Raw genomic sequence first — 23,578 nt, forward strand, 5'->3', positions numbered from 1 at the left:
TTGGACTGAACTTTTTATTTATTTCTATTATAAGAGACATACAATGGTATTATTTTCGACCAAATTCATAATAGCTCAAGATATGTAGCCCCAAATCAACAAAAATACATAAAACTGAAACAATGATACCCCGTCCCAATAATGTATTTACACTCTGTGCAAGTTTAGATAATTCAAATACTCATAGCTAGTAGAGAAACTATTCCCTTTGCCATACAATCTCAATGCAAGCTTAGAAACTACACTTTAACTCACCAAGAACTGGTGTGAAACCGTAGCTGCCCCATTCCTCTAATGAGACATGGTCACATTCAAAACAAATCCAAATGTTTAATGGGAGCTTCCATACATAATCACATTTGGAAACTTGAACATGCGCATGTTATACCTAAATAACTATTTGGCTAACAGCACAGAAAATTGTCTAAAATTAGTTTGTAACATTATGTAGGTTTTTGTTTTATTCTGCTAGATATGCATTCAAGTGTGAACAGTAAACTTTGGGTCAGACCAACTCCAGGTACCTTAAGCGTATGTATTATAAAACATATGTAATGCTTACAATACCATTTTCAGATTTAGCAACAGTAGCTTTTTGTTTTGCACCAGTATTCCAGTAACCCATTCTAAGAATAACTGCCAGAAAGTACAGGTATAGACAGTTCCAGAGGGAGTGACACATCTAAGGCTGGTCCAACTGCCTCCTTTCTCCTTGAGGATAAATCTCATCAGACATTTGCAAAACCCGGAGGCCTGGGCGTCTCTTCCAAATGCTCTAAGGAGTGCTACTCTGAGGAACGTCTCTCCATGTCCAAGCTCATCGACTCAGAGAGTTCAGTTCATTTCTCCATAAACAAATGTCACAACTCCAGAACAGGTCTGAATGACTTATTCATGACTAGTCTTTGTCCCCTGCAGGGTTAAAAGAGGAAATCAATTGATATGTTTGAGTACCATAGGGTATGGTTCAAGAGATCTTCTCTCATGAATCTATTGAATACTTAATGTGTGAACAATTAAAATGTACAGATCATGAAATCCAGGGTGCCAGACATAAAAAGGAGGCAAACTAAGAATGAGTTGCCTCAGCTGGGATAGTTGTTCTGAAAATATGACAGGCTCACAGTTCAGAGATGTCAAAAACTCCTGGATAGAAATACAAATCTACAATAGCAATGACACATACAACCATAAAAAATTGAACACCTAGTATAATAGTATCATAGCTCCTTGCATTTTCCCTACCCCCATATCACATATATACTATTTAAATAAGGCACACATTTACACATACAATTAAAATTTGGCTAGTATTATTCCTTTATTTACAACCAATAGCCACAAAGTTAATAGTTATAGTAATCACAGTCCATACAATGAGAGTTTTTCCCAGATGGTCAGATTTCTAACTGATGGGGCTTCTGTCTGGTTGTCTTTGGGTCCTAAAGGGGTGAATTAACTATTTGTAAAGCACCAACATGAGAGGAACATCACTGAACGGACCTGTGCAATTGTTGTGGCCACCATTTCTTCATTTCCAACAAAACATGGTAAGTATTCACTTGTCAATTCACATCAGCAGTAAATAAGATACTTCCACTTTTTCTAAGAAGAAAAAAGCTCAATATTGTTGCCTTGGAACTTTCCTTTTTGACACAATTCACCAGTTGGTCATCATTTAAGTGGTCAAATTCACTACAGATGTGTTAATATACTGTATAATCAACATATGGTATCCAGCAGGATATTGCATCACTATTTTAGATGTCAAACAACAAGGGGTTAGATACTGAAAAAAGGATATTTACTTTCAAAGTAAGGCCTAAAAGGAGACATTTTTCATCCCCAGGTTACATATACTGCATATGTATATGTATACGTATACGGTGTAGATATGAACACACATATATACACACACACACATGCATATATTTATATAAACACATTCGGGGATCAGGTTTGGTTGCCAAAAGTACATCAGAAAAGGTAAGCAAAAGCAATTGTCATGGGAATTGCAAGAGGTTCTAGTTTGAAAGTCTTTAAGATGTCCAAACATTACCTAATGTCTCTGATGCCAGCCCCACCCATGAACTCTTTTAAATCCACACTGAGGACATTGGCAGCCTAATATAAAGTGATCACTTCAGCTACCAGAGTCCTTTCACTGTCTGATAGGCAAGTAGCAGTGCAATACCAATATGGTACAAAGATATTAATTGGACAAAAAGGGCAACAAAAAAGTTTGGTTGAGGTTTGGACAGCAGCAATGGCTGTCATGTAATCCAGGGCGATGTTTGTAACCCTTCACCCTCAGCCTTGTACTTTAGGGATAAGATGAGGCACAGTCCCTCTCTAGTCCAGATCCCCTTCTCCATTCTCCTCTCCTCAGTAGTTGAATTTTCCTTGTTGATTGACTGGTGAGGTGGCTGGGATGAAGAGGGGTTTTGGTGGGACATCGGGTTTAAGGGAGGCGGTCCGGCGGACGATAGCTCCACGGTGGAGGACCTCCTGTTGATCGCTGTTGTAACTGTGTTGCCGTGTTAAGTAGCCGTTAGGGATGAGTGGGTAGTGGACCTCGCAGGCACTGCCTGTCGAGTTCATCCGGGCCAGAAGGGGAGGTGGCGGATGGCCTCCACAGTTACGTTGGCTGAAGCTGTGCTGCCTGGGCACCATCCCTCCTCCTCCATTGGACATCTTAGTGGCAGCGGCGATAAGTGAGTGCCTCTGTGAGGAGTGCCTTCGCTCTAAGGTGGACTGGTGGTGCAATGGTATGTCTGGAGGCACGTCCATTCGGCGGGTAAGGCTGTCTCTAGGCAGGGTAGAAGAGCTGTAGTATGGCGCCGATTCCGTCTCTGGGATATGCGGCTGGACGCGGTTAGCGAAGGCTAGCTGACCTCCACTGATGCTGGCTGACAGTCCAGATGCAGTCATGACTTGGCCGTTCTTGCTGGCACTGGCTTCGTGAATATGCTTGAGCAGCTCGTCCAATGAGGTGACCTCCATGACCTTCTGGGAGTAGCAGGGATACGGCTGTTGAGCAAGGATGCGCTCCGTGTTATGGATCTTACGCTCTTCCAGGTGCAGGGGACCAGTGACCAGGGCTTGGCCGTTGGACAAGCCATGAGAGTAGGGGAAAACCTGCTGATGGAGCATGGCTGAGCTGGGCCTGGAGCTCAACCCCATATTGTGGGACTTTGGCTCCTTGGCATTGTTGCAGTTCTGGTTCTTCTCCCACTGGTTCTTGAAGGCCTTCATGCTCTTAATGGGTAGCTCTGGGGTGGAGTCCGGGGTAGGCAGACCTGAAAGCTCTGAGGAGTGGTGTAGGTGATGGGGGTGGACTAGGTCTCCCATGGTAACCCCGCTGTGATGTCCATTCCTTCTATGTTGGTGGTGCTCTTTGCCGTTGGGGAAAAAGGAGTTGTAGAGCTTGGGTGAAGAGACCTCTAATTTGTCCTCCTTGTTCTGACTGTCCAGGAGGCCGTTGAGCTTGGCCAGACTACGAAGGGACAGGGCATGGGGGATCGGTGCCTCAGGGTCCTTTGCTAGCCTCTTGGACTTGTGGCCTGTGTGGTTGCAGTAACAAGAGACCAGGAAGCCAGAGATGAATGCGCCGAGGACAAAGGCTACCAGCACACAGGCGATTAAGAGGGTGTAGTGAACACTGTGATTGGTCTTCTCAATCTCCGGGGGTCGCCGGACACCTTAAAATGAAAATAAGAGAAAATATCTTTTAGTACTATTACTGACAAAATAGATTGTACATTGTTGTTGTGAGCTAATAAAGCTTAGCAGCAGCAGCTTGGAAAGACAGGTTGTGTATATAGAAGAACCACTATGTGGGGGGCAAAGGTGTTCAAATTGGTCCCTCTGCTTTCTTCCATTCACTGATAATAAATCAATAAAATCTTTCTTGCCAGGACCATGGCTTTCGTCGCTAAGTGGAGAGAGCGGCAAAGGGCAAGAGCTCCCCTGAGAGTGAGAAATCAACTAAAAGTTAAGCAAAGGATTTAAATATTGATGAAAGTGCCAGCAGGAGTCTGATGTCATCTCCACAGGCTGTGCTTTCAATGTGAGGATCAGTGATGACACACCTGGCATGGTGAACTTGCCAAGTATGAAAAAAAGGGTCAGGCAACCAGCTCATTGAGTGTAGCATCCTAGCTAATACAGACATTAGCAAAGCTCTTATTTCAAGGTTAAGGAGGTGGTGCTCTGAAATGAAACAACTCAATATAACAACTGCAGTGAGAAAATTAAATAAAAACGTCCTTGCTTGGTGTGACCCTGCCACTTTATTTGCCTAATGGCATGCAAGGAGTGACAAGAGTGAAACCTGCCACCTTTCGCAATCAGTGCTCATTTGCGAAGGCTGCTACCATCTGTGGTGTTGGGCCTTTCTCCACCCTTAATGACAGTCTGTGGGAAAATGATTAGTCTAGGGATGGAATTGTATAGGCTGCACCAGGGGGAGAAGTGCAGGTGTTCCAAATGAGCTAATTTCAGCACGTAATAGATGCTCAGTTTGGGCTGCATGATAGAAAACTATGCAGCAAGTTTTTAAGCCTTGATGGTGCTTCATGAGATGTTGAGCATGATGATGATAGGGACAAGGAGTGTGAGAAATATAATTTGGTAAAAGGAGTGTTCCTTCTCCAATGAACTTACAAAGAAACATAATTTTCACACTGTGAGGCTACTTTTAACAAGGAAAATATTTTTTTGCAAACATTTTAGAGGACAGTTTGTGACAGTGCCTGAATCTGTCAAAATATATCAATAATATCTAATTTAATGTATTATTTTCAAACTGGTATGTATATCTAACATGATCCACTAGACAAAAATATTGTCTAGTGTAACAAACATTTATTGATGTACCAATTTAGGTAGTGGACAATGTTTTCAATAGAAAGCAGTGTGTGTGTTGCGTTGTGTGTCGTCTTGCTTTGAACAACCACTTTACAGTACATTTCTACATATTATCTCAACATCTCTCTGCATCCTAGTGAGGTGGAAAAGTAATTATCTCTGAGTGTGTTGAGAAACTCTTAGCTGGGTTCATGTGTTCAAAATACATGTTTTGTACCATGTATAGGGGATTCTTGAGTGAGACAATACTTCATGGATGCTGGTAATGGTTATTCCTGCTTTGCATGTAAAAACGTACATAATACCCCACCTTATAAGAAGTCTTGGTCTGTTTACAGTAAACGTGTTGCATGAACGATGGAAAAATGGTCGATCTGCTGTCTGTTCTTAGCTTGAGTTCATCACAACCTTCTTGAGCTGCAATCTCCCATACATTATGTATAAACCTTTACCTGATGACAATTTCAAGACTGCTAATAAGATTACTTACTAATGTTCCATAGCAACGTGTACGGCTGTCCTAGGACAATGTGAGACAAAGCAGCTTCAAATAGTTTCTCATGAACAGAAAGACCGCCTTTATCTCTGTGGCTCCATCCCACTTTCCTGTGGCTTTCTCTCAGCTACCTGTGACTCAGTCCCCTCGACTTCGACCCCCAAGGGCATGGTGACTTATTGAAGGGTTCCACATGGCCAGGGAGCTATGAGTCAAGCACCACAGTGGGGAGTGGGGAGTAGGGGGAGGGGGACACAGGGGAGGCACACAAATCTGACCCCACGCACAACTTGTCACAACATGTTTAAGAACCTGGCTGGATGACTCAATCGGCCCGTATGCGTGACATATGGTGGCGCAACCACAGTGAAATTAATACCCAGTGAATCATGTGGGAGGACTGGCGTGCTGTTTGACGGCACACAGGATGTCCACTACAAGGCAGGCAAACAATACACAGCACTGACTGTAGAACCGACTACAGAATTTTCTACAGAAGACTACAAAAGAACTGAAACTCTGAAGGGGGTGAATAGGGGAAAATAAATAAAATACTCATTGAAGGTTGATCATTTTTCTCATAGGTGACTGAGCAACAGGTTTGTGTCATGCAAATGATGATCTTCAGTGCAGAAGTGGTCTTTAAAGCTACTTGGAGCAACTCAATACTTACATGGCATTTGAAGCATTTCAAAGTATTTATTTTCACAGGTATAATTTTCAAATGGGTGTCTGTTCAAGAGAGACATAAAACAGCATCATGTGTGACGAAAAGGGCATCTAGCATTAAGGACACAGGTCTGCCAAAAGGTAGACAGATGGGATGTGAGTAGAGACAAGGAAAGGGAGAGAGATGTGCAGAGATGTGCCAAGAGAGAAAGGGAACATAGAGGGGGAGTGCAAAGGGATAGGCTAACATTCAACAAGGGGAAACTAGTAATGGGGAGAACATAATAAATAATAAAAGAAAATGACTCAAAAGTGGAAGAGGAAAAAAATATGAAAATAGAACACAGATAAAAGCAGGTGAAACCAAAATGACGGAAAAAGGGGGGGGGGGGGATTGATAAGAGAATATGCAAGGAGCAGATTGTAAGAGTGAGCAGGGAAGGGAGGAAAAGATGGAGAGACAGACGTGTCAGAGTGACAGATTGTCAAGTCTGGTGGGTTTTGAAGCACGGCGCACTGAAGCAGCTGTGTTGTGGTTCGAGAAAACTCCCGCCTGGCTCTCTCTCAACACAGTAGGAGAGGAGCTCTCAATTCTATCAATTCCATATTGTTAAAAATAGACAGTGCACCAGCTTATGTAAGCAGAATAAAGCCATAAACATGTCTGTTCACCACCAAACTAATTGGTGTTAGGTTCGGTTGGTTGGGGAGAACGTTATTTCCTGCAGCAGGTGACAAAGTGACTCGCTAAACAAATAGCAGGAACACAAAAAAAACATTTTACCAAGCTAGTGTTTACTCCCCAAGATCACATCTGAGAATACAGTACATCTTCAACAAAAGTAGTACAGTAGTGATTTAGAGCTATGATTGGCCATGAAGTGCCCATAGTTTAGCTATGGGCACTATTAACATCCAAGTTATCCTGATTTCAGTATTTGTTTACTGAACAACAATTTTTCTCTCAACCTCCAGCTCAATACCAAGGCAGAGTATCATTAATCTACTGGTGGTCAGAATAAATAGGATTGGTAACTTCAAAATTAAAGTTGCAAACTCCTTGACTCAATTTGGATCATGGTTTTCAGCCTTCCATATACTTCATTCATTGTAGGTTAGGTGACCTTGGATTTCACATTCTTTTGAATGCTAATGTAGAGCAGGTCTACTGAAAGTTAGGAGGATTTGGGGGATCTATGTGCAATACAGACACACTAGACTTTGGAAAACCTTTGACGTATGAAAATGTCAGTGCTGTTCTCAAGGGTGCACTTGAAGACTCATCCTTAAGTCTTTTTAATAATTGTTTTTACGTTGAGGGAAGAATCTCCAAAATAGACCAATTAGTTTCTGTTTCTCTACGCTGAGGAGAGCATCTAATAGTGCCATTAATGGCTGCTTCGTTCCATTGGGCGCCAATGAATCAAAATAGCCTGGGGATTTGGAGGCGAATATTACCCCGTACTAATGCCAAAGATTAATTTTTTGGGGTGGGAAAAATAACAACAAAATTAGTTCATGCAAGACTTCTGGCACTCTCAGAGTTGAAATAAAGTAGTAAAATGTAGAGAAAATAATTCTGACACAAATGTTCTACCACCTCTCAAAAGTACCTAGGTAAATGACTCAAAAGTAATAGCTTAAATACCTGATGTCTATGTGGGTTTGTGTGTTTGCGTATTTGTAGGTAAAGTATGTGTGTGTCTGCGTTTGAGTGTGCACCCGTGTAGAAGGGTCTGGGTGTTGAGTGAGTAAATTCAATCATGTACCTTCATTATACAAGATTTGCATAATATTCCACCTCAGTGCACAACCAATTGGATGCAGCTTGATTTATGCATTTTAAGTAATATGATATGTGATGATTTAACTGAATCATTAAAATGGAAAAATAGTGCTAATTTATTCCTTTTTCAATATAAATATGTTGATGCATGTAGAACATCAATATTTCATTACCATACATGTTGAATAGCTGTAAGCAATCAAAGTAATGTCAAATGTGGCAAGTAAAAGGACACTTGCCATATGTCTCTTTTACGTCACTTAACCAATGTTATTTCCTTTCACAGTTTGAGACCCCAGAACAGAAAGTTCAAGTGCTGTCTGATAAACTCATGAAACTCTTATCAAGACAGGCATAGCACAACATGCAATAAAAAGGTACATTTTACATGCAATTGCATCAGAAACAAAGAGAAAAGACATTCATCATTCAGTAACTGGCAAAGCAATTCCAAAGCAGTTCTCCGTTATTCATATAATCACCCACAATTATAATGTACAGTAACAGTGGAAAACCATCTTTGGATTGAGCATAGCTTTACCCAAATCCATGTGCTTGTAGACCACTGTTTGTAAACGAACCAAGCACAGTTTCAGGTACCAGTGCATGGTGCTGAAACTGGACATAAGTCATAGGAAAGGCAAAAGATCCAGAAGGAGAGTTCAACAAAGGAGGTAGGCAACTTAAGGGTTAGTGCAATCGAAAGAACAGGCAGGGGAAACAAAAATCTCCCGAGGGTTTAAGGAGACAGAATAAGGGGTAAGGGGTTAGGATTAGGAGTCAGGACAACTGCATGGCTGGATCTGCACTGTGGGCCTGGGGTTCACTGTGCATCTTGACTGTAAATATCAACATGGATTGCTAACAACCAAAATATTTTGGTTGATAGCAAGATAAGATACACTAAGCACATTGAATTACATTGTTGGAAGAACCAAGATTAGAATAGTTTGAGTGAAATGCTGACTTTCAGTTGAGTGGTGGTGTTGGCCTGGATAAATGCCATCATTGGTTGCTCATGGAAAGTTATTTACTATGATTAGTCAGAGGCTGTACAGTAATGTATGTTTTTAGTTAATGTGAAATGATATAATTTTTGTATTAAGTATTGTAGAAACTGAGTTGGCCTCAGGAAAACGTCATCTAGTTTGAATGACCTTTATTAAGTGACATTACGACATGCTTATGACTAAGTGAGGCTTCAACAAACAAGAGGGAATTTACTAAATGGGCACCACTTTACATGTTATGATGAATTACAACACCCATCTTGGGCATAGGGATGCCTGGTACTCTTAAAATTATTTAGAGTATATTAAAAGTTTTTTCAGGAAAGACTTAAATCTATGAAATACATTTCATATTTTCTCATTTTAGGGGTAAAAATATAATCTATCAAATTGCATCTAAGCCTAGCCAAGAAATGATGATGAAGTGTGTGTTTTGCTGTGGTCCGCCATGGTAAAAATAGCTTTTAAGTAACGAGCACCACGGTATAAATAACTCTTAAGAAACTGAACCTAGGAGGTTAGGACGCCAACGCTTCTTCAATGGAAAGATGGTTCAGTGGGAGTTCACTCTCTGCTGCTATAGTGCTATAATAAGTTGCATAGCCCTGCTTTGCTTGCGTCCAGTATTAAGTTATTTCTCTGTGCTTGTCAACTGAATTATCTGCTGGCAAGGTTTGTGTAAATCCACACAGATTCATTTGATTGTACTTAGTCCCTGGGAAAAGGGTAAATAAAATTAAAAGTAATGAGAAAAACAAACTAATGGTTCTGACAATGCGTAGGTTTAAGCATTTTCACACTATCCGAAAGTAGGCGTTATCCCTAGGTACAAACTAGTTGAAACTGGATGCTGGATATTTTCTAAATAGTGAGGTCTCAATAGGTTACTTATGTTTTGGTCCACCCGTATCTTTATATAACACTGCATACAAAAACCTGGGTGAATCATTTCACCTTTTAAATATATATATGTCAGAACATGTTACATAAATTGTTTACACAGGAAATGTAGTTGATGATGGAATTGATGGGACTGTTTGCTTTTTACTCTTTGAGCTTGTGGTGGGAGGCTTTGTGATCACCTCCAGTACAATTTATTTTAGTCTAGCTCTGCTTGTTGGTGCTCTGCTGAATCTGTTTGTAAGTGGGGTATCAGTTCTGATTCAACTGGCATTAAAGTTCACCATGTTAGCCCTTTAACACTTAGACACATCTATCCCGTTATTCCCTGAACCAAAACTATCATGCCCTCAATGCACCTCCAGGACAGGGCCTGAGTTTGCCAAGCAGAGTAAGTGAGACCCTTATGGAACTGCAACACTGTTGCTTCCATAACAGTTCCTCTCTTGCCTTATCAGTTGCTGGTTTCTTCTGATTGAACTGGCAGGCCAGCAACACGGTAGCGGCAGAAATAGATTGTGTGTCGCCCAAGTTTCTATTACGGTTTTTCCCTTGTCTGCCCGCTGGCCTCCGGCTGCTGGTTATTTATTTGTTATGGGCTTTTCTCATTTGAGTCTGAGTGGCTCATCATTGCAGCCAGAGCCGCTGTCAGCCTGAATGGAACCTCTCACGAGCTCAGAATTTATGGACTCTTGACAATGTGCCAGAGGAGCCGCGAGAAGGAGAAAAAGATATAGAATGTCCATTGGAAGTCTCTTAGACGAGTAGTCTTCCAAATATGCTGAAAATTCAGCGTGTTCAGCGTGGGTTTTCTGGGAGCTATCTGGGGATGACACCGAGGGGAAGCCTGGTTTGTTGCGGTTTGTGTTTACATTGTTGATACTCCTTACTGGGGAGAACAAAAAGGCAGTTTGTGTGTAGATCAGCTGAATGAGAGATGAGAGGGAGACAGGCGGGTGCAGTTTTGTTAGGACATGCACAGTGAATCTGATTTGAGGACTTAAATTAGATCTGCTGCAGTACCTACCAAAGTAATTATGCCTCTCTAACTCGTTTCTGCTTTGCTAAGACGGTCTAGACGTATAGTTCAACATAAGGGTACAGCTTTATTTACCGTTCTTGAGTTTTCTAATTGGCTCTCTAAAGATCTGTTCATTGACTGCCTTTAAATGCAGCTGTTTATGATCCACCAATTATGCACCATGCAAGTTAGTGTTGCATGACTTTTCAACTCAGAAATATCATGCTCGCTATTTATCATGTAACTATTTCATCAAGCCATGTTACTTCAAAACTGAGGATAAATTTAGCAATTCGTTGATCTGTGAGTGTGTTTGATTTGTAAGGGATAGATTTGTTAGTTAGTGACATTAAGTCATTTCCAGTGATTATGAGGGTTATGCCATGAACTTGCTATTGCGTATTTTTCCAGATCAGTCGGTGTGTTCCAAAGTCTTGTGCCAAATAGCAATAGATTACTGTGTAGGAAACATGCTCTGATTTATCTTACAGTGTGTATCTGTACACATTTAAATATGAGCTTTTACAACTACAGTCCATATTACGCATGTATGTCCATTTTGAAAATGTAAGTGGTGAAACGGCACTCCGACATAAGAATTGCATTGAAACTCACAGCACAGTCAGAAAAAATATGCAATAGTGAGAACACGGCGTTAGTCATTAAGAGGACAGTGAAGCCTCAGGGCCCAGCAGTAAAATCCATTGCAGGTCAAAGTTCAGCAGACACATACACCCCAACCCCCTTACCCTCCATCTCCACACTGATTGGCTCCGAGTCAGGTGACCCATGGTCGCCTACTGGAGGACTGCCATCAGGACCAGTGCCTCCCTCAGGGCCACCTGTCTCCTTTGGGAAAGTCGACCCCTGATAGGTTGTGCTGGCACTTGTGGGTGTAGTCTTTCCTGTTGTTGTATGAGGCGAGGGGGTAATAAAGTGACCCGTTAGTAAAATGACGCAAAAACACACTAAAGGCTAAACTCCTATTCGATAAAGTCACATTTTGGGGGCACCTGGAAAAGCAAGCAGATATATTCAGCATGAAAACAGATCACTGTCAAGACCTGCTTCATAAATTATATTAATAAAAAACAATGAAGACATCAATGTAAATGTAACAATTTAAAGTTGTTAAAATTGTGTTTAATTCAGACCTCCTGTGAACATGCATCCAACATTGCAGTTCCTATAGGTGCTAAATGTCTCCTTGATTTAGAACCAATTTCTCCAGCTTTTTATTGCCCTTAAAAGACAGCAGTCACGACTCTAGAGAAATGCAGTCATGCCCAATATGGTCATAATTTGACTGCAGAGAAGACTTCAACTTTCATACTCAAGACCTTTGTTACCGAACCATTGAGGAATCTATAGCCCCTGGCAGTCCAGTACATTTTACAGAAAATCCTTACTGTTGTGAACTTAGCCGGCTGGCAGGAGGTTCTATGAATTGTTCTTCCAGAGGAGACAAACATCTCTAACCTGTTTAAATTGTTCACTGTTGGTGGTTTTGCAGACATACATTATCGTAGATGAGAAAGGTCATAGCTTACAATAACTGTCTTATACGAATAAAAGCCCAAAAGAATCTAATCTAGTTACAGAAGTTGCTTGGTTGAAGCAAGGCCTGTAACCTACTGGACACACTCATACCATGAGTGCACTCTAACTGATAGTCTACAGTATGTCCTTGAAATGCTAAGCTGTACATACTGCTTTCAGCTTTTTAACTAATAAGCCAGCCAAAATATTAGCATACTGGTAAGCACCATCCCAGATTGAAAGCACAAGGTCTGTTTCCTTTCTCTGCCTGCCAGTTGACAGTTTTCGCTCCGAATAAGGTGCCCTGTAAGAGCACCATCTGTGCCAGGCAAATTAAAATGGCCCACCAGGGGAGTTCGGCCTTGGCACACTGGACAATAGCTTCAGGGTTGAATTATTTGTACAATTTATACCAATTGTGTGTACATTCGAGTGTGTACATTTGCTTTGTTTTCAAATTTACCATGGAATAAAAAGGACAACATACTACAGGGAATCATTTGATTACCCACCCTGCCAAGTGTGTGTCTTTCATCTCTACGGGATGGAATTGTTTGTGTCGAACGGAGGAGAGTGTCTGCCTTTGGTGCACCCTAAACGGAGACCAGTACCCACAAAAAGGGATCTTCTGTGTGAAACGCATCAAATGGTATAGAACAGCATGGATGTGCTAAGAGCCCTGCAGGATGAACCAACAGGGTAGCTCATCAAGTTCCACTGCCCACTGAGCAGCACATCCTCTATCAGCGAGTGTAACGCAAAAGCAAAGAGAGATGCCAGTCGGCTGACAGGTTAGCCTCTGTTTTAAGGAATGGATGAAGTAAATGGACGGAACACTCGATTGATGGTATTGTTCGGATGTAATGGGAAACATCTCTCATCGGAATGGTCTCGGTGCTGTGCTAATCACTACTGAAGACAAACTGCAACCATTTGAGATTTTGTCTAATCTATAAGACAACAGAATTGTGCTTCTTTTGCCAACATTGACGAGCTTTGGAGGAAAGCTAACCGCAAATTAACAAAGCAAAAAGTTTCCACACAACCAACATAATGGGAATTAGCAGATTGGAAACTTAAACTTAACTTAAATTAAAATAAGGGCACAAAACTATTTAGCTTTCAAATGTTGCATATAAGACATGGCCACTCTTCCAATTGTGTTTGCTGATGTTGAAGTGTACCTCAGTGGACTGCAAACATTAACATTCCCCTCTGAGCCTGGCTGTCCTCTGAGCTGTATGGCTACTCTGTGGGCAGTGGAGAAGTAATGGGACGTGACAGGGATGATGATCCTCCCAGATACAGGGAATTAGGCAGCTTGGCCACCGAAGCCGCTACCCTATCAAAAGAGTGATCGTGCGGCTGCTTCGGACAATAGATCCAATGTTAAAGCTGTCGTTTTGCGAGAGAGAGAGAGGTGGTAATGTCATTCTCCTTCCTTCACATGAACTCCTGTTGCAAAATGGGCCACCAAGGGGGGGGAAGGAGCATGCTTTGTTAACTGCAATAAAACGGAGATCTGTGGCAAACGAACCATGTAGCTGTGCACATAAATTCAGACAAATTCAAAAGGGGAAGATGAAGAGATGTCAACTAACCAAATGCTGAATCAGCAGCTGTGTTTTGCTTGCGTGTAGTCGCCAAGACGTCTAGAATGGAAAGAGGCATTGGAAAAAACAATATGAGACGCAAAAATAGGCTATTGTGTAAAACACTGCAAATTAGTATAAGTACAGTGGTAGTACATTGGCGACATTGTGAATTATGGTAGTCAAAATGTCTCTGTGTGAGACGCTGTTATAGGTTCAGTGTGTAAATGTAATGTTTTATCAAGAGGCATTAGAACAACTGACAGTCCAACCTTACCATGGCAGCTATCTGGGTACTGAGGGAAGATGTTTTCCACATCCTGTTCAAATCCGGCCCTGAGAGGAAAAAAAACAGAACAACTGAAAACGTCATCTTATTGCAGTGTTGTCTTCCAAACTGCATTTGTTCATGATGTAGAGAGCATCCAAAGGAAACTCAATGTGCATTGTCCAGTCAAGGTCCATGTGTTGAAATACTGTCTCTTTGTGGCAGTGGGATTCCGTGGGGGGACAGTGGAAGAAAATGTGACAGGAGGAATACAAGAAACAAATGATCTCATGTCCTGTAAATTTTTTCTTGTGGTGGAAACATTCTGTGGGTAAGGAGGTCGAGAGAACACAGTAGAACACCGATGCCAGTTTGCTAGGATACAATAAGGATATGTGGGTTTAGCAGTGCTAAACAATAGCTATAGGCAGTCTAAATTTTTCTGTGATGTAGCTTTTATATAGTGTTTTAAACAATATACAATTCCCGTTGCAAAATACTATTTGTTTTTCACCTGGGTCAATCACAAATCAAAGACTAAAAGTCAGCCAGAAACATCCCAAGGTGAATAATGAGATTCTTTAGATGCGTAGTGAAGCGACTGCCCCGTCAATGAAGCGGAACGTAACATGAGTGACAGTGATAGGTCTACAGGACGTATCGACTGTGGCGACGATCAAAGCAAATAATGTGAATGTTCATAGATGTCGGCTCAAAAGGCGTGCAGGAAACCCACCAGAGACAACACACAAACCCACGTCCACACGCAAGCTGACTTTACAGCCGACATTAACATATGACGTTTAAAGGAGTGAGTACAGGATCACTGAGCAAATCAAGACACAAAGAAGGGAAAGGGTGCTGGTGTAATAGGCAGGTGCAACAGAACAAATATGAGGAATCATAACCTTAATCATCTTTCCATGTTTGGCAGTGTGCTGACAGACAGCTGACAAATTGTGTGCCTGGTTAATGTGTTTGTGTGTTTCTGGTTTTGTGTGTGCCAAAACTATATGACCAGTGTTAACATTTGACTTCTTTGACTTTATACCCTCTTAACACAAATGAAAGACTGAAAAAGAGAGGAAGGTAGTATATGGAGCATGACTGCATCTGGCCTGCTTGGCTGAGAAAGAGAGAATGAAAGAAGGAGAGAGACAGAGAGAGGGGGAAACTGTGAAAATACTTTTCCTCTAGCACAACAAAATGTATGCCACCTTTGGAGGTAGAGAGTAGGGAAAGAGAGAACGATGGGATTTCTATAGTTTTTTTTAGTCCAGCCCCATTACAAGGTTTATGAGCTGCTGCATTTGGAGCCATGGTCATGCTTCAGTTCTGCCTATTTCACACCATTTCACCCCCTTCTCTCCTAAACCTCCTCTCTCCGTGGGTTGAGGGTAATGGCTCTATGTAGATTATTTTACCAATCTCTTAAATCATACTCTGTTGCTTTGTTGCATGGTGATGTGCACCCCATCTAAACCATCTAAAAATGAAGCCTGGGTGAGATTTTGATTACCTGACTGCCATGCACACCCTGCCCACACCCATACACTCGTGGATACACACACACACACACACACACACACACACATTCCAAAAGCCTAGAAAGATGGCCTGGCCCACCAGGAAAAACAAACAATTCAACCACTTATCACCCATCAAAATAATCAATTAGATGCAGTAAATTTGAGGATCATTCCTGGACAACAGCTGAGTTGTCGGCCTCTACACCCACACATTTATTTTACAGGCCATGTTTGTAGAAGCAAAAATGTCAGCATGTGACATAGGGGCATGCAGTATATCAGAGCAACACATACAGCTATGTCACCAAGTGTCTGGAGGCAACATAGGAGGAGAAATAATACCCTTTACAGCCTACTGCACTGGCTTCCCTCCCTCTGTCACTCCCCTCTATCCCTTTCTCGGTTTGGCAGACAGTGAGGTACACACAACGTGATTGAAACCCATACAGCTGAACATTATTTTCGATTCCATGCAACAGGGCAGAGAGAGAAAGATGGAGGGGTGGTGGAGGGTGGGGGTGGGGCGGGAGGAAGGGGCGGCAGAATGGGATTGATTGGCCTTTTGCTTGCGTGCACACATGCACATTGGCACACCGCTCTCGTTGCCGCCACGCTTGGTCGATAGCTTTAAGTGTCAAATGGCTCCCTTCCAGTTCATGAGAATGTATAAGTAAATTACATTTTGATCAACGGTTGTCCCTTCTCTCCCTGCAAGTGATGCTAAGAGCCCTCCGAACCCCCTGCCCTAAAAAACATTCACAGTTTAATTTCCCAGCGATTGGATACGTGATGCGTGTCTCCCAACAACATGGATTTTGTAGTTGAGAGATAGAGTTGACACATCTATTTTTTGTAGCTTTCAGAGGCATACATTCATCAGTCTGACAGTGCAGTCAAGTCAAACTTGAAATTAGGTATTGATTATTGAAAGCATACATGAAAGTGGCTTATACAGAACTGAGGTAAACAGCTAGAGTGGTTTCATTCAGATGCCGCATGTCTGAGGCATGATTGGTGCCAAAGACGGAACAGAACTCCAGGGTACAGAATCCCAGGGTCACACAGATTTTCCAGAATTCTGGGACAAGATGTGATAAAAGGTACTGTCCAAAACATACATTTTTACTTTTCAATTATACAGTTGCAAACTTAAAACCTTCAAGGTATCAATTATATGTGCTACCATGCCATACTATACTAATGTTGAAAAAAACTAAATGGAACTAGAAATTGAACATGCCCTAAAGAGGTAGCTTTTTTATGCATTTTTAAAACTCAGGTGGAACACCCATTTACAATCTTTTTATAAACATTTTATTTCCCAGTCATCAAATGCAAAAAATGCCAACATATGTTATAAAAACTAAGAATAAGGAACAAACATCAAACTAAAATGAGGTCTAAGTCTCACTGTTTGTTTGAGCATGTTGCATATGTAAAAGAGACTCACTTTAGTCCGGGTGCCACCATAACACAGGTCCCTGATGACCTCATCCACACACAGTAGGGGTCCCGTGAGGACAGACAGCTCCTAGAGAACAGACAGACAGGCAGAAAGTGTGACAACACTGTCACTTCACACTAGATGGTAACTTGGTTCTACCACCCACTAAATAACCGTACAATGTGTTGGAACAGCCTGCAAGATATAAAAGCTGTTCCAACACAATACATATGGATATGAGTAGATTTCACAAGACAATTACATTTATAGTAGAAAAATACAGCATAATGGGCCCAATCTTTAAGAGAAATAAAAAGCCTCCAGCTAAAAAAATGAAAGTAGGAAAGGAAAGAAATTAAATTGACGGCATTTCTTGGTTTACAAGTTTGTGCTAGCTACCTTCCTTAGCTTAAAGGTTAGCCTTTTGAAAACTCAGAAGCACAGTGCATCATGAGAGGGATGGCTAATAGCTGCTGTAGCATAGTTTGACAGTTTATATTTACATTTAGTCATTTAGCAGACGCTCTTATCCAGAGCGACTTACAGTAAGTACAGGGACAGTCTCCCAGAGGCAAGTAGGGTGAAGTGCCTTGCCCAAGGACACAACGTCATTTGCATGGCCGGGAATTGAACCAACAACCTTCTGATTAATAGCCCGACTCCCTAACCGCTCAGCCATCTGACCCCCCAGTTGTTGGTCAGTTCAGTTTGCCTTTGTAGACAGCCGTGCTTCAACTGCCCACCCCGGGTCTCAGATTGACAGAGACTTTCTGGGACATGGTGATATAGTCAAGTTGACAAGACAGAGGGCAGGACTCCTGGGACAAGGGACTATGGGTGAGAGAGGTCAGTCATATCCAGCATTGTTAGTACAAAAAACACACAGCAAGCTTTAGACTAAAGGTACTGTACAGGTAACAAGGGACTTGTTATGTAGGGTGGGAGCCTAATAACCCAAGGTTTTTACCCTCGTCTGTGAAGCAGACTGGAAAAAGACATCTCTCTCTCTCTCTCTCTCTCCCGTCAGCATATGGTGAAGATACAAGTGGTGCTACACTCAAGCACTGTGGGACCATGTGCTAGTATTTGCAGGACCCCACTGTCCCATAACACCTGAGATCATGACTTCTTGGCACTGTTTAACTGGGAGTTACCTGTCTACTGGGTAAAAGAAGGCTAAGATTTGTCCGCTATTTATGCCCTCAAAAATCTTAAAGTATATGGAATGTAGTCCTTTTGTAAATGCAGAGGAAGAATACACTTTCATAATTTTCCTTTGTGTTGAATGCAGGTTTGTAGATGTACTTGTACTGTACTGCATTTTGATTGAGGTCTTCTTTTGACCTGTTTCGCAATATTTTCCATCAAATGTCTATTTCACACAATGCCTTGCTGTCGTCATTCATAACACTGCAATTCTCTGAAATCCAATAGCGGGAGCTAGAGTGACAGAAAACCTACTTTTTCTTTTGTGATAAATATCGAGGCTACACTGCAAAAAGTGAAAAAGGGGGGGTTGAGGGAAAGATACACAAAATCTCATTTAGTCCTAGACAGATGGGGCCGCGTGGAGGAGAAGGATATGGAGCTGACACCTGACCCCTTGCAAGGCAGGATGGGGCTTACAGGGCCTCCTAATCCCTGGATGAGGTGCGCTGCGGTTCTTTCTGAAAGCACAACAGGCGAAGGCTCCGTAAGCCCTCTAAAAGTGAGACAGGCCCTATCTGCTTTCTCCACTCCTCTCCTTGGGCTTGAAAACACAGGCCTGCACTTGGCTCTCGCCCAATCAGCTGGTTCCAATTTGTGCGTAAATGCTGTGAGTACTTCTCGAGGCCCCGCAATGAGGCTTTAGCATGCTATGGGGGGGTTTGGCGTCCCAGTTTGAATTTGATACAAATCTTTTCAATTTTTTCTTCTTCTCTGGATTGAAGGACGATGAGGGAAGGGGTTACTGGGGATAGAATTCCTCACAACCCCAAAATAGAACATGAGATGGGAGAGTATGTTGGCTTGGACAAAAGCTTGCCTGACAATCTGCAAGAGACCTAGACTGCACTGAAATTATATTGGAATCATTATCATTAACTCTGTTAAACTGTATGTGTTTTCAATTACATACAGATAACCAACAAGGTGAAAAGGACAAACAGATGCGAATAGATTAAAGTATCTCGAGGCAAGTTTTTATTTATTAACCCCTACAGCATCAGTGTTTAGCCTGGTGCTACAGTGACAAAAAAACGAATGACATAATTCCACGACAGCAATATTCCAGTGTTAGAGCTAACAGGAATAGTAACAGCTCTCTAAACAGGGTGACACTCACGTCTTGCAGGAGCCGTAGTCGGAGCAGCGACTGAGAGGCACGCGGATCACACAGCCGGAGAAGGCCACAAACAGGGCGTGGTGATCCCTGTCGAGCTCCAATCCCAGGACTCGTCTGTCCTCGCCACGAATGTTACACCTACACACGAGAAGAAGAAAAAAATTACATAAAAACATGGGGGATGGATGGAAGCGATAAGCAGAAACTGTCGACAAGTCACAAGTAAACAATTTTTTTCAAGTTCGCAAATTGACAAGCTTGGTACGGCGCTACGGTGACTCAGAGATGCAGGCAGTCCTGTAGTACGTTAAAGAAAGATACAGTACTGACTTGGTGGGATTATAGACATCAACATCCTCCAGTAGCTGTGTGCCGAAGGACGCGTTGGAATGGGTGCTGGCCAAGATCTTCAGCACCCGGCCATTCTCCGACCCCAGAAATACAACTGTGTGATTCTTGTAGGGCCCTGCAGATGTATCCACGGCTATCTGCGTCAACTTGAACCTGGATGGTAAAGAATGAAAACATGATCAGAAATACACACCTCTGATGTTTATAGAACACACCAACAAAGCAACTGCACACTTAATAAGTTAATAATTAAGCGTGGGAGGATATGGATAAGCAATGTGATGGCGTTTCCAGAACACAGCATTTGCAGGAAAAACTGCCCTCTAAAGACACTGGCGTTAATACACCAAAATGACTTCTGTTCAGTCATCTATGGGAAGCTTTGAGGCAGATGTAGTGCCTGAAGTAGGCAGATGTGAGCCTGCGTGCCCCGCCGCCTCTCTGCAGTATGGAACACGCGTCTGGTTGGCTGTCAGAACTCTGGGCTTTTCAACGTGAGCTTCACGGCAGGGGGCACAGCAAGGGGGCTGTCAGACACACACCTCTCACATGGATCACACACTCCCCCATTGCTTAGATGGCTGGATTAACAGATGAGATCTTCCATATCGATTTTCAAAAATCCCATTCTGAACCGTCCTTCCTTTTAATGGAAAGGTTTCCCTCTCCAGTGTAAATCTAGTGTTTTACATCCATCCACAGACTCACCCATCCTATTGATCAACACCCCCCCCCTACCTGCTGGTGGTGCGGGTGAAGCAGGGACGATCGTTGACAGAGGGCACAGCCTCATCCATGAGGGGATAGGACTTGATGAAGGTCAACGTGTCATCAGGAAAGGTGGTAGAGGACTTGTAAGCTGCAGCAGATCCGTCACCTGCACAGCAGCCTGGCCTGTCGAAGCACAAAGGAAAGGCAGAGGCAGTTGAGATTCAAACTCCATGAGACAGATGCACCCCGGTGAAAAGACTGCAGCTGTTCATTCCCGATGGCAAAGCATGAGTGAGCGTCAACATTTTGTTTCACTAAATAATAAAAGACGACATTAGCACACTCCCTTGTAAACCTTCAATAAACAATTGATATTGTATAGTTTGACAATGTCCTTCTCCCACTGAGTCGACTGCCTCACCGGGGCGTGGGCACCTGCTCCTCAGGCACGGGCGTCCAGGCCGACTCGCTGGTCCTCTGCTCCTTAAACTTCCCACTGAAGGACTTCTCAATGTCATCCATGTAGAAGGCACACACGGCTGAGCCAGTGATACTGAGAAGCACACGTACAGAGGTTGCACACTTCATTTGGGGGCCACAGTGTGCACTCAATGAAAATTGGAGTTATTTTACATGTTCATCCCAGCAAAATTAGCTAAGATGGTGTGACTGACCTGTTGGCTTGAGTGGTAAAGACCCCCAGCACGGCTGGACGATGGTTGATCTGTAGCACGTTAGTCAGTGACTGGAGAACGTCAAAGTAGAAGAAGGAATCACCCGGAACCGAGCAGTTGAGCCGCGCTTTTAGAAAAGAGGTCCAGTAACGTTCGAGAACCCGTGGAGAACCTCCGTTGTCGTTCTTACAAACACGGGCCACTCTGGAGAACACAACCTTGAGAAAATAGAAAATGGTCATTTAATTATTTGAGATAGTGTTATATGATTTGATCATAATTGTTGTTTTGTGATATTAATTCTGGTAAAGATACATTGTGCAATTATAAATCTTGCTTGTTTTAACTCATTTACATTGACATTTATTATCACCTTGCCAAGCGTGGTGTACTCTACGGCTATCTCGCTGAAGAAGAAGTACACATAGTTCCCATACTCAATGGCATGGAGAAAATGTGGCTCTGAGGAAACAAAAGTTGACTTCTGAAACCTTGACATGAAACTACGTGTTATTCACAACAAACAATTTTTCCAGGAGTAAAGGGGTTTTACTGGAGCAACCCCAATAAGGTTCCTCACAAACTGAATTACTAAAATACCAAGATATGTTCTGTGGGTGAAATCTATTGATTCCCATGACAGATATATGGTCTTACCTCGAAGCCATTTGGAGTCATACTTCACAGTACGAAGCACCGGACTGCTTTCTCCAAGACTACGGTAAATCACAGCATCACTGGCCAAAAAGTCTGTCATGGTGGCTGAATAGAAATCTCCACCTAAAAAGGCGAAACCAAAAATGTGCTCATTAGAAAGAAAATATTCCCCAGTTTTCACATAACCAGCATAAGCCCATTATCTCTGTGTGTGTATTTTTGTCCATCCTAACCTATTTTTAACCTGTAAGGCAGAGTGGAATAGATGGAGCCACACTCAGCCATGTGAACTTTGTCTAAATGTCACTGGAAAGTTGGCAGGATTGACCGCAGGTTAAGTTATGTTCACGCCCAGATGACAAGTTCCTCTGTCCAGAGTTGTACTTACCGGCAAAGAGGCCTACGTTTGACTGGCGTGACTCAAATGGACAACGTGCCTGGCCCACCACCTCCTCCCCATCCTGCTCCAGTGTTGACATCTAGATAAACGAAGACATGGAGCTCTTAGAAATAAGCAATTTGAGTGAAAGTAACACTAACTCAATATAAAACAATACTACAGTGTTTCCTCTATGTAGATTTTGCCGTAGCAGTATAACTTATGTTGTCAGTTCATTTAAGCCTGTTATTGTATTAGTATATAGTTCTTGCAAATTTAAATTAAGTTAACTGGTGATTTTCGTTGTTTGTATTCTTCACCTGCTAGCTAAAGTGGTTGTTGATTTGATGGCGATTGCTGAACGCTCTTGCTCTTGTTTGTATTTTAGGTGCATTATTATGCTAAAGTAGTTACACTGCATTAAGATAATGTAATTAATAGTGGGTTTATTGTTATTATTTGCTACAGAATGCTTAGCCTATATGTCAAGATCAAATTAAGCAGACAGTGTACATTCTTTAGAGTGGTCTACCTTAATCGATAGGCTAGGCTACTGACCATTTACAAGACGTACCTCAATTATTAATTTGCAGCATTTATGCCATTTAGAACATACGTACTATGCACTCTAAATGAGTCTCTTCTGTAACAATTGGACTTGCTTGGAAGTTTACGCGATTGAGGTCGTCATGGTCTATTCACAACAAAACCAAGAGGTGGGCATTGATGCAGTTTAAAAATCATTCTCTTTACCCATCATGAGGTGGAGAGAATTGTGTACCGAAAAAGTCTCTTTAGACTAGAAGGAAATGCTGTACTGTACAAGCATCATACAGATTAGTTAGCAGATCAGTCAAATATAAATGTAATTGTCGTTAACCGTTTAGTCTTGGCGGCAACGAGGATATACGCTCCTGACATACACATTGACCACAGATCTTTCGCAGCTATTTTTGCCTCCACAGTTAACAAGGGCATAAACCTAGCCTCAGACAATGAGTGTGAATCTCACTGGGGTGGTGGGGGAACGAGGGGGCAAAACATGACCCCTGGGGGGAAGTCATACAAAGCCATGCTCTGGTGAACAGCTGCCTTCACACAAGTGGTGACAGCCCGTTAACATGTACGTCTGTGTACACTGCTATGTGACTTGTTCCAATTAGGTGGGCATGTAAAGATGATTTGGCTATTGTTATGATCCAAATGCAATAACTATTATTTAGAGTAATGTATTTAAGGAAAGCAGGTCCTACTTATGCGCCACTGGTCCACTTTACTTTACCTCACATTTCCTCAGAATAAATGTCTGGGTTGGAGGTTAGACCTCCCTGGTCAAGTAAACCACCTGCTTGGTGCA

General features: G+C 42.3%; 1 protein-coding gene across 3 annotated transcripts in view; it reads right to left on the reverse strand.

The window, feature by feature from the left end:
* sema6cb (semaphorin 6Cb) overlaps positions 1-23,578 on the reverse strand; it is a 79,504-nt gene continuing 55,926 nt past the window's right edge. For 2 of the 3 annotated variants that reach the window (XM_067237593.1, XM_067237592.1), the window contains 13 exons: positions 22,231-22,321; positions 21,843-21,965; positions 21,559-21,647; positions 21,186-21,403; positions 20,933-21,064; positions 20,539-20,694; positions 19,780-19,953; positions 19,450-19,587; positions 17,130-17,210; positions 14,160-14,218; positions 13,892-13,942; positions 11,501-11,656; positions 1-3,701 (listed from right to left, as the gene is read on the reverse strand). In XM_067237593.1, the coding sequence (XP_067093694.1) occupies positions 2,386-3,701; positions 11,501-11,656; positions 13,892-13,942; positions 14,160-14,218; positions 17,130-17,210; positions 19,450-19,587; positions 19,780-19,953; positions 20,539-20,694; positions 20,933-21,064; positions 21,186-21,403; positions 21,559-21,647; positions 21,843-21,965; positions 22,231-22,321 (2,784 nt within the window). In that variant the 3' untranslated portion in view covers positions 1-2,385. The remainder of the gene's footprint in view (positions 3,702-11,500; positions 11,657-13,891; positions 13,943-14,159; positions 14,219-17,129; positions 17,211-19,449; positions 19,588-19,779; positions 19,954-20,538; positions 20,695-20,932; positions 21,065-21,185; positions 21,404-21,558; positions 21,648-21,842; positions 21,966-22,230; positions 22,322-23,578) is intronic. The other variant, XM_067237594.1, reaches the window with a different exon arrangement.

The sequence above is a fragment of the Osmerus mordax genome, chromosome 6 (genome assembly GCF_038355195.1).
Source record: "Osmerus mordax isolate fOsmMor3 chromosome 6, fOsmMor3.pri, whole genome shotgun sequence".
Lineage (NCBI taxonomy): Eukaryota > Metazoa > Chordata > Actinopteri > Osmeriformes > Osmeridae > Osmerus > Osmerus mordax.